General features: G+C 35.5%; 1 protein-coding gene across 1 annotated transcript in view; it reads left to right on the forward strand.

Annotated features, from left to right (window-relative positions):
- Nucleotides 1–7,105, forward strand: part of LOC122557512 (CDKN2A interacting protein) — a 17,928-nt gene extending 10,823 nt beyond the window's left edge. Inside the window, exon 3 of the mRNA XM_043705262.1 lies at nucleotides 2,338–7,105. Coding sequence (XP_043561197.1) covers nucleotides 2,338–3,293 — 956 coding nt within the window. The 3' untranslated portion in view covers nucleotides 3,294–7,105. The remainder of the gene's footprint in view (nucleotides 1–2,337) is intronic.
- The last annotated feature ends 4,884 nt before the right edge of the window (nucleotides 7,106–11,989 follow it).

An 11,989-nucleotide genomic window follows, 5' to 3' on the forward strand; every position in this document is an offset into this window, starting at 1 on the left:
ACCCCCACCACCACCACCCCTTCAGCTCACAGCCTCATTCCTCATGAAGGGACTTTTGCCTGAAACATTGATTCTCCTGCTCCTCAGATGATGCCTGACCTGTTATGCTTTACCAGCACCATACACTAGACTCTAACCTCCAGCATCTGCAGCCCTCACTTTCTCCTGTTCTAAAACCCAATACAGTAACTTAACTAATTAACTGTTCCAGTACAGTAACATCCCATAAGTACCCATTGGCAAAAAGGTAACCTCAAACATAAATTCTTATGGTTGGGCTGGAACAACATCCAGAGAGAGATTTCAGAGAAAGTCAGAGGAATCATGTAACGAAGCTTGCAACACTTCTGTACTCTCACATCTTGTGACTGCGACAGCTTAAAAAAAACACTAGAAAAAAATTGAATTGGAGAACTGACCACTCCCCTTCCATTGTTTAGCTGTTACCCCCAGACCCTTTGGCACGTTTGCCTTTATAACCTCTCTTCAAAAAGAAACACCAGTGGCAGCATGGTCACGTGCTTGTATGAACATTTATTTCTCTATATTAGAGATTTCCTTTTAGCTGCTTCTTTGAGATTGCCAGAATAATTTGTGAGTCATTCTGTTTTATGGTGCTGGCACAACTAGAAGCCAAGTTGAGACTGTGAAGCAAAAGCACAATACAGAAATAAAATCAAAAAATACTGCAAGTTCCCAGTAGGTCAGGCAGCATCTCAGGAAAGAAACAGATAACATTAATGTTAAGGTCATTTACCCAAGAGATTAACTTTTTTTTTCTCTGAAGAGGGTGCCTGACCTGCTCAAAATTTTTCTTTAAATGGTCAGAGCCAATTTTAGTTCTGAAGCTTACAACACCAGTGGGCAGATGCTTTTAAGTGTCTGGGCTGGAATCATGTAGCTCCTCGAAATAAGATACAAGTTATTATTCATGCTGTTTAGTGTTAAGCTTGACTGTCTCTTAATTACTGATGTCAGTAAACTTCCTCTTAAATCTCATTTTAATAAAAATAGCGAAGCACACAAGGCCCACATGAAGAATTGCACTTCCAAAGCTATTAAATGGACATGTTTATTTTATACAAACGTGAATTATCTTTAAATTGTAACTGAATAAAATTAAGTAGAATGAAAGGATTGCAGTGGACAATGTGCTGACCCTGTAAAGATTCCAGTGATGTTGCTGAACCATCAGGAAATGTGATTCTACAGTTTTTTAATGCCAATTTCTGTCAGCTGAACAGACAAGCAAGTGATTTTCTATCCTGAAAAGCAGCAACTCCTGAGTCAAATGCAAGGACATGCCTGGTATTCTCTGTTTTTGTGTTCATTCTTTTCGTAAGGGAAAAGAGATTTTATTGTTAGGCATTTTAACAGAATTTCCCCAGTAAATCTTAGTTTCATTTATTTCAGCAATACAACACATATACTACACTGCATGACCAAAAAGGGGTCTTTATCATGTGTCTCACAATGAGACCACGTATGAATATTTTTATCAAGACATGTTATTTATAATTTCACTAACTGTTCAGATACACATACAAATTGGAAGCAGAAATGGCCTCTTGGCCCTTGAACCTGCTCTACCATTCAATAAGATAATAGCTGACCTGATTATTCCACTTTGTAGTGATAATCTTTCACCCCCTTATCAAAAATGTATCTACTACTGCCTTAAAAATATTCACAAACTTTGCTTCTATAATCTTTTGAGGAAGAGAATTCCAAAATTCACGACCTACCAGACAAAGCAATTTCCTCAGTACCACTTCCCTAATAATTAGTACATTCCTGAAATACTCAATGTTACCTGTTCTGGTATGGACCGCAGGTAAACGTCACGACAATACTAATTTAGCATAATGTATCTAGCATCAATAGGTAAAATGCAAAATTTACATGCCTGCTTTTGAACAAAGGAAAGGTGAGTACTAGGAAGAGTCAATTAAATGGAGCTGATCAATTTTCCACATTGCTTCTTTGATTATAAACAATCAATTGAGTTTATTTTTGAAAAAATCATGTAGAGTTGGGGAGCTTAAATTCCAAAGTCCAGGGAGACTCCATAAATCCATACAGTAGAAGTCTTAGGTCACTAGTTTATAGTGACATTTAATTACATACACTTTGAAGAATGTGATTCCTTTTTTAAAAAAAATCAGCCATTGTATATCAATAATCCTTTTAAATATTATCTATTTCAACTGGTAGCTTTTAAAAGAAAAGAATGAAATAACGCTAACCCTACTCCACAACTATGAAATCTTATGCCTTTTAAAAACTACTCTTCAATTTGAAGCATACTACACTACATAATTATGTTTATTTTAACAGAAAAGATAAAAGAACAACTTCCTACGCCAAAAATGGCGGATGAGAAAGATACTTGCATGGAAATTGATACAACACCTGAATGCACTGGTAACGGCAGCCAAGACATTGACGACACCAGGATCCCAGGCCTGGATGGCTTTCCTGCTAGTGGACCATCAACTCCTGTATCTGAACCTCCGGTTGAAGCTCCAGTCTGTATGGCACCATCCACCAGTTTGAATCAAAAGGAGGTCCGACAAGTCTCAAAAGAGACTGGAGTGAAGAAAGTTAGTGCTCCTACACAGGTTCCTGTGAACCAACAGAAGACACTGCTGCATCAGCCTGACACTCCAGCGCAAACCAAGAATTTCTCATCTAATTCTGCAGAAGTTAAGTCCAATATTCAGCCAGACATTGTTGATCGCCCTGCCTCAATGGGCAATTCCCAAAAGGCTGTACAGCCTCCTGTTTCGGAAAGCTGCAAGACCCCCATAACAGTGGTCAGTTTAACCCCTGAAGCTATAAAAGAGAAGCAGACATTTTACAACAAACTCTACAAAGCTATAGCTTGGAAGTTGGTGTCGGCTGGTGGTTTCAGCAATGAGCTTAACCATTTGAACATTTTAACTAACTGCATACAGTCAGTAAAGGGGACTCTTGAAAGTGTGTGTGTTCCCCTGAAAGATATTTCTGAATTGCATTTACCACAAAGTTCTGCACGTGAAGGGATTGTTTGTGAACTAAGGTGCAAGGCTGTCTATTTGGCAACAGGATATGGAAAATGTAAAGTGAGTGCCAAAGACATGGCGGCAAAAGAGGCAATGAAATTGTTCTTGAAGCATAGAGTTACGGTGAAGATATGTAAAAGAAAATTCAAAGGAAGTGAAATTGAGGATTTAGTACTTTTGAGTGAAGAGTCATATCGGTTAAACCTAGCTCCTGCATTAGTCAATCCCTCAGAACCTAGTACAAGGTAAAAAACAGAAGCATTTTGTAAATATTTCTAATGAAGTAATTGGAAAAGTGCTTTGTGTGTGTGTGTATATATTTAGAAAAACACAACAGAATTCTTGTATTACTTGATTGTAAAAGGCACATATTGCAGTTGTAGTTAGTTGTTTATTTTGTTTGAGAGAAAAACTGAAAACTGCAGTGCCTTACAGTTTCTAAAATTGAAAGAAATATTATGGTCAAAAGTTTTTTTTCTGGGCTATTGGTGCAAATCTAATATGAATAAGTACTATTGATCTTGAAGTCTCCTTCAAGTTTGTTCTTGTGACTACTTGAATTATTTTAAAGGAAAAAGAATGTGTCTTGCTTTTTTTTTGTAAAGTGTGTAACAGAGCCTCTTTGATACTCCATCATTGTGTCCAGGTACTGATTGAAGTGCCCTCTTATTCCATCCCAGCAATATGACTTAATTTCAAAAGAACACTGTCTACCTACCCCTTAAGGATAACCTCCACAATATGTATTTATAAATTATCAGATAAAAGCAAAATTCTGCAGATGCTAGAAAATGGTTGAATTAATTTGTTAGCTATCAATTGATTCAAAAGTGCTAGAAGTGTAGGTTTATGGATTTGGTCCCTAAAATCTAGGTAAAAGCACTGAAACTGAATAAAAAAATAGGATGGTCATTTAACCAGGAAGAGAAAAGATTCAGGCATCTGACCAGTCTTTTGGCAGCCTAGCAAGTTAGCACACCTTTGGTCAGAGAACCATGAATACTTCAAACTAAATAAAAGTCAGAAATAAAGCACACTACTTATTTCAGGGTGAAGATTATGAACACACCATAGTGCTGCTTTTATTGACTTAAATTTAACTACTCGACTGATGTTTCAAATTAGGTGGACCATCAAGTGAATTTTGTTTGCAAATCAGCCAATTTTATTTTGATTGAAGAAATATCATTCCTAACCCTAAACTGATGTGGCGGTCCAGTGAAAGCAATGATCCAACTGACATAAATTCTGAATTTGATTTAAAATTACATATTCTGTTCTAAAGTTTGCTTTAAATGAATTTTATACAACCTAATGCAAGATACATCATTGCCTGTTCTTGGCTTCTCACTTTTCACTCGAGACAGAAATGTTCACCCTTTTAATATTTTATTTTCTATTGCTTGTAAACATTATTATAATCTGTCATTTTCCCATTAAAGAAACATAATAGCACCATCAAGAGTCCAAATGATTATGTAGAATTAGTTTTAAGATTTTTTTTTACTTGTGTGAAATTTTAATTTTTTTTTAATATATAGTTTCTGCTTCTAGTTTGTTAATTTAATGTGTCAGCCAATATTTCCATGTCTTACCCACACATTTAGTCAAGGTAAACATTTGATACCATTGCAATTTTAAATAAAACCAATTCGGAACTTACAAATTGAAACACTTAGATATTGAATTAATACGACTACTGTGTTAGATTGCAAATGCTTTCTTATTAACAGAATCACCAGAGCAAACTATAGACTTTGTAAATAATCCTAGTCAGTGAATGTTGTTGCATCATAAGGAATAACTGCTAAACCTTGTATCAACAGCTGAGTTTAAATGATGGGAACTGAAAGGCAGATGTGTACAAGTTATGGAATGGATGTAGCATTGAAATTGAACCCAAAATAGTTAGTGTCTTAATTTCTTGAAAAAATTATATTATTAATGTAAACCCCAAATACCCAGATATTAATTTATCCCCATCCCAGTTTATATTATTAATACAAACCCCAAATACCCAGATATTAATTTACCCCCCAATACCTTTTCAATACCTGACAAAACCTGTGTAATGTGAAGTATAATTGTAAGATTCTCAATGGACTCTATGATCAAAATATATTTTAATTCTGTTTTAATTGATACTGTACATGCCTTGATGAGCAGGCTATTAACAAGCTAGGCAGTGGAGGGAAGAGACCAAAGATTTTCACTGTTGCATTATTTTGTGCTTTCGTTTGAATGCAAGGTTTTGGCTTTAACCCCTCTAGGTCATAGCCTACATTCATCAGATGATTTTGGTTAATTGGAATGGATTAGGGAAGTTTTAGTGTGTTGTCTCTCTCTTTTCACTGTTGAAAACAGAAGTGAAGTGATAGATTTTTTTAATTATTTGTGACGAATTGTGTAGGAAGAGTATTTTTAATGACATACCATCAGGGTGATCAACTGGCATTTAGAAGCTCAGTTGATTGGAAGGTTGTTTTTCAATTCAGAGTCACACCATCAATGTGAGTTCAGTTCCCTTTCTGGCTGAGGTTACCATCAAGGACTCTTCCCCCTCTTAATCTTTCCTCTCGCCTGGTAACCTTCCAGTTAAAACTCTCTCTAACAAGAGAATAGCCCTGTGCTCTGGAAGGATGATGGTAACTTTATCTCTCAAAGTCTTTCTAAAATGTGATGTCAACAATGAAGAAACTACTGCTCCTGAGACTTAACTAGTGACTTATATAAAAGTTTAATATAACCATTCTGGTTTTAAACGTTTTGAATCCTGTGTAGTGAAAGATAATATAAAGGTAAGGATTCCATAATGTACAAATGTTAAAGTAAATAAGTCCTTTATTAAAGATTAACTTAGAATCAAGGATTAGCAGACACATTACTGATTTTGGGAGAAATTAGACACACAACTAAAGTAATTCACAGAATTGTTACGGTGTAGAAGGAGGGTATTCAGCCCTGTATGCCTGCACTGCCAGTCAGAATGAGCATGTCTCTTAGTGACATTCCCCAGCTGTCTTGTCATAACTCTGTACATTCTTTCTATTCAAATAGCAATCTATTTCCCTTCTGAATGTGTCAACTGAACCTGCCTGTACTATACTGTCCAGCAGTTCATTCTAACTCTCACTTCATCCTTCTCTTTTCCAATGAGAACAATACTAATTTCTCAAATCTAACTTCACTAGTGAAGCTCCTAATACTGGAACCAAATTCGAGAATAGTTTTGCAATTTCTCTGATACATTCACATCCTTCCTAAAGTGTGGCACTAAGAATTGGACACACTTAAACTTTTCTTGGGAGAATGTTTTTGAATTCAGGTTATAAATGTAATGGAAAATGGGTTTGCATCATAGACATTGAGAGACATCACCCCCCCCCCCCCCCACCACCCATTTTTACAATATTTACAACACAAAGGGCATTCTTCTCAATATGTTCATGTCTTTGTTTATGCTTTGTTTATCCTTCTATCATCTTACTTTAATAATATGGAGACCAGAACTGTTCACAGTATTTCAGCAGTGTTATAATCATGGTCTTTGCAGATTGAACACAAGTTGCCTGATTTTCAGTTCCACCCTTCTAGAAATGAATCCAGTGTTTTGTGTATGTTTTTCTTTGTTAACCTGTGTTACTAGTTTCTGATTGTCTGCCTATTTCACTCAACCCCCTGCACCCAATCCATCTGCTCCCATCTTCTGTCCTCTTAACACTTGCGTTCCAAGAATATGAGGCCTCATTCTTCACACACAAATGTACGACCTCATAAGATGTTGAATTGCATTTGGCAGTGACACACAAAAATCAAAGTTTATTAATGACCTCCTCTATATTGTCCTCGTCTTCCTCTATGTTAGACCTTCCTAAAATGGTGCGCCAAACCCCTAATTTTGTAATTGTATTTTTGATTCTCAAGTTTAGTTTAAATTGTGTGTCATGATTTAGAGTTGCCGTTGTTGGACAGGGGTGTACAAAATTAAATATCACACAACACCAGGTTATAGACAAACAGGTTCATTAGGAAGCACTAGGTTTTGGAGCGCTGCTCCTTTATCAGGTGGTTGTGGAGAATAAGAATGTAGGACACAGAATTTATAGCAAAAGTTTACAGTGCAATGTAACTGAAATTATGTATTGCAAAAGACCTGGATTGTTTGTTAAGTCTCTCACCTTTTAGAATGACCATGTTGGTTTCAGTTCTTTCATATGTAAATCACAAAACTTTTTTAAAAGGTTACATTCTCAAGTGAACTTTAACAATTGGCGTCATGTTGACCCAGATAATGTATTGAAGGTGTGAGCTTCCTTGTGTGAGGCTATCTGTGCCACAATGGTCAGACTGATGCTAATCTAAAAAACGGATTTACAGAATCTTACATGGATTCATGTAGTTTTTGAGCAAAGTAAAATCAGTCTGACCATTGTGGCACAGACAACCTCACACAGGGAAATACAATATCTGGGCCGACATGACACCAGTTGTTAAAGTTCACTTGAGAATGTAACTTTTAAAAAAAAGTTTTGTGATTTACAATTGAAAGAACTGAAACTAACATGGTCATTCTAAAAGATGAGAGTCTTAACAAACAATCCAAATCTTTTCTCAATATATAATTTCAGTTACATCACACTGTAAACTTTTGCTATAAATTCTGTGTCCTATAATCTTATTCTCCTCTATGACTCTAATTAGAAAAAAAATTTAAAACCAACCAATGAAGGAGCAGGGCTCAGAAAGCTAGTGCTTCTAAATAAACCTGTTGGACTATAACCTGATGTTGTGTGATTTTGAACATTGTTTGTGTGAATAGTGAACAGCAGTGGTCCAAGCAATGATCTCTGAGGAGCCTAATTTTTGCCACTAGAGAAGGGTTCTATGCAGAAGAGTGGTGCTCCATTTAAAATTAATTGAAATTTTCATCATAGAATAGTTCAAAGTTATCCAAAGCCTAATTGTAAGCATTCATTTTGCAGTACTGAAATAATCGAGCTTTACTTAAGCAATTTTAATATCTGTACAAGAGTATGTCAATGAAAAATGCTTTTTTGAGCATGTGTACTTTAAAAAATGAAAAAAAATGACAGGCAGAAATCAGAACTGAACCTTAAAAAGATTTTTCTGTTCTTGACTCTCTAGGGATCTTAGTTCTGCTTCCAGCTTTGTGATCCATCTAAATGTTTTAAATATAAATGCCAATGTTCTGTCATTTTTCTAATTAAAAGGTTTAGATGAAATGTATATTGATCTACAGACAATTGGACATTTTGTGTTGTGAACAATTTAAGATAACTTGATGTTATTGAAGTTAAGTAGACTTTCATTGACCAGAAAATTATTTCAGAAAACTCAGCATTTCAGGGAGTATCATGGAGCAAGGAACAGAGTTCATATGGCATTTCATGAGAATTGGCTACAAGACATTTAATTTTGAATTTTCAAATTATTATTGTTTTTGTGTGTGATATTCCAAGTGACTACTTTAATTAGGTTAAAACTCTTTTGTACTGAATCCCTGTTACTGCTTATTTTAAATACACAGCAGTTAGTTAATAGCACACAAATTTGGTTAAATAAATTGAAAATTGAGTTGATGCTAAGCTTTTATATTTTCAAACTTGAATAAAATGTTACAATCTCCATACAGACCAATAATGATTAAACAAAATTCCATGTTTTAAACAACTGTTACAGTGACAGATTTCAAATTAAAAACACTACTAATAATATATTTCATAGGTCCCTGTAACTACATCAAAAATCTGAACAGAACTGCTCCCATCCTACTTTTACTTTTAGCCAAGAATCCCTTTTAACATGAAAGTTTTGGAGTGGTTACTTAATTCTCCTGGAACCAATCATAACCAAATGAGTTGTGAGAATGCCCAGGAATTCAGTGATCCTCTTTCGTGTCCCAGGTTTGGATCTTAAGACTTTGAGAATTCTCATTTTCTGCAGGGATTCCACTGTTGATCTCTTCTGTCTTCAGTAGGTTAACTTGATAGTGCTTTATTTCTCATCCGTTTTAGATTTTTCATTCTGAGCAAGGTCTCAGTTGTAATTCCTGTGCAGTAACTCCAAATCAGAAATACCCCTGGTTCCTGATGACCACCTTGTTCCTTCTTGTATGGGGTAGGCACAGAGTAACTGTCTCACAGATTGTGAAGACAGAAATGTATTAAACCAGGAATCTTCCCCTCTCAGCCATCTCCATGGTCATGTGATAGCTGGTCGGTTTCAGAACCAGTTGAACTTTATTTCTCAGATAAAAGAAAATTTAAAATGTAAAACCCTCCATGTTTACAAGTTGCTATAAAGCCATCCTTTATTTTGGTGTAACTACATGAATAATTTAAACCTCTCCTGAGCCTACAGTTCCCTGAAGAGAGAAGTAATATTGTTCAATTTTTAACACTCACATTTCACCATCTTGATGCTCTTTGACCCATGGTTACCCCAGGCCTGTCTGTCAGATATCTAGACTAATCTTCTTTTAATTATCTACATTTAAAATCAGACTCCACAACTCCCCAGAATAATATAAACTTGAAGTTACAATCGTAGTACATAATAATTTTTAAGATTATGCACTTGTAACAATGAGCCATGAAGTGATCAAGTGCTAACACAGCTTAAGAGAATGCATGGTATGTTGCTGGGGCTATCTGTGTCATTGTGAAAGTGACTTAACAGCATTCTGTCTGTGTAAAATAATGGGTTTGTAAAATGATTGATATAAATGCATAAATGTAAATCCTTCAGGGGGGTATGAAAGTAACTAAAGGGAGGTTAATGAGACATTTCCTAAAATGTGAATGTCAAATTATGTTAGAGTCATAGAGTCAGACAGAATGGAAACCAACCTTCAGTCCAGGAATCAAAAAAACAAATGCCCCTCATGTCTTTTTAAAATCTTTTTCCTCTCACCTTAAAAATCTGTTCTCTAGTTTTGAACTCGCCCAGGCCTAGGCAAAAGACCCTTGGCATTTATCTTAACTATACTTATCATGATTCTGTAAATCTCAGTAATGTCACCCTCTATCTCCTACGCTGCGGTGAAAAAAGTCCCAGCTTTTCCAGTCCTTTTATATTTAAAACCCTCCATTCCTGGCAAAACCCTGGTAAATCCTTTCTGAGCCCTGTCCAGTTTAATAATATCTTTCCTATAACAGGGCAACCAGAACTGTGCACACTATTCTAGGTAAAACCATGCAGTCTGTTTAAATATAAAATACTTGTGTTTCAGGATTCTAATTTTCAGTATAGAGCTTAAATGTTATGACAGTTATATCCTATAATCCTTAATGCACTGATAAGGTTAGAAGTTAATTCTTAAACAGATTTCTTGCATTATTCTATGGACTGAACAGATAATGCAATATTAGAAGAATTAATTTAATTTTAGTAACAAAATTCAAGGTGTAGATTTGGGTTGTTTTAAAATGCTGTGACCAATTGGTTGCTTATTGAATTTAAAGATATTATATAGGGTTGTTTTTATTGTATTCCAGTGAATATTGTAAGGAAAGTTTATGCCAAAATGGGAGACGCCAAACAAGAGAGTCCCAATTTCAGTTTAGTAGCTTTTACGTCTATTACATTTGAATTTAATGGCCAGCATGTACCAATTTGACATACTGCTTGTTTGAATTTAAAAGCTGTCTCGTCTGTGAATTCTGACCACCAGTGGTCCTTACCAGGTTCTGCTCCAGCCATAAAGATACTGAGGCTGATTTAAATGTAAATTGGCAGAGCTCTCTGTAAATAGAAAACCTTCAGGTTACTACACTGTTTATTACAGGACCAGCACTGTGTACCATTTTGTGAAAACTTAGTAGTCAGAATTTGTACAGAATTGCTGTCTACTGCTGGCAACACATTTGTTCAAGCAATCTACTGATGCACCTTTACCGACTACAGTATGGTACAGTGAATTCCTGTTAATGCTTCTAATCTTTTATTAATTTGTTAGTGGTTTTCTATGCTAGATTTGATGTAGGCTTTATATGTCAATGTAAGTTTGTTTCAAAAAATGGTGTGTAAAACAAATCCTTGTAACTGTTAACCATTTTGATTTGTAATTTTTAATATTAAAAATTTCACATCTACTGTTTTCTGCCCTCTTTTGTAAACTGCGTATTTAATAGCTGCTATAATTCTTTCAACAATGTATTTTTCCTTAAGTGTAGGAAGATTTATAAGAATGTTTCTGATTGAGGAGGAGAAATAGTAGACAGTGAGAAAAGGGGATCATTAAGAAACTTAGCACATTGAAAGGGGGATTTGAAAGCTAGGAGTGAGATGGCAAAATAAGCAACTAGGAATTTCAGAAGCCAAGGTATGGTGTTCATGGTGATGATAGAGATGGAAGCCTCCTTCCCCAACCTTTCAATTTCTGCAATGCTTAAGGAAGCCACTGGAGACATGCTGTCAAGCAGCAACATTGAACAAAACTCAATGAGGTTCTTCAATCTGTCCAGACTGCATGGCTCTGCAAAGTCACTCGGGAAGCTCTCTTTGCTTTTGAACAGAGATAATACTGCTCCAATTAGCAACAAGGACGATTTTTAGATTATGGCAAACAAATTCTTAAGTGCGTTAAAAGGTTTTGATCTCTAAATCAACATGGCCTGAATTGAGGTCACCATTTAGCCAGTACTAGTCAGACTATGAAGCACTAGTAGTAAGAGTCGACATCACTAATCTCCAGCCTGTAGAAAGGCTCTTGTATAATTGTGGTCTGTTCTCAATTAAGATATCTAAGCATGAATCCACAAAGCAAATTCTGAATCCAGCAGGCTCCATGATTATACCAGCAAATAGCATGGCATTAAATTGAAGATGAAAATCAAAAGAACTTTGCCCTTGTTGTATGATACAAAATTCTAAATTAGCTACAAGCACTATAGCAAAGCTCAGGAATGTTTTAAAAATACCTG

Source organism: Chiloscyllium plagiosum, chromosome 2 (assembly GCF_004010195.1).
Source record: "Chiloscyllium plagiosum isolate BGI_BamShark_2017 chromosome 2, ASM401019v2, whole genome shotgun sequence".
Lineage (NCBI taxonomy): Eukaryota > Metazoa > Chordata > Chondrichthyes > Orectolobiformes > Hemiscylliidae > Chiloscyllium > Chiloscyllium plagiosum.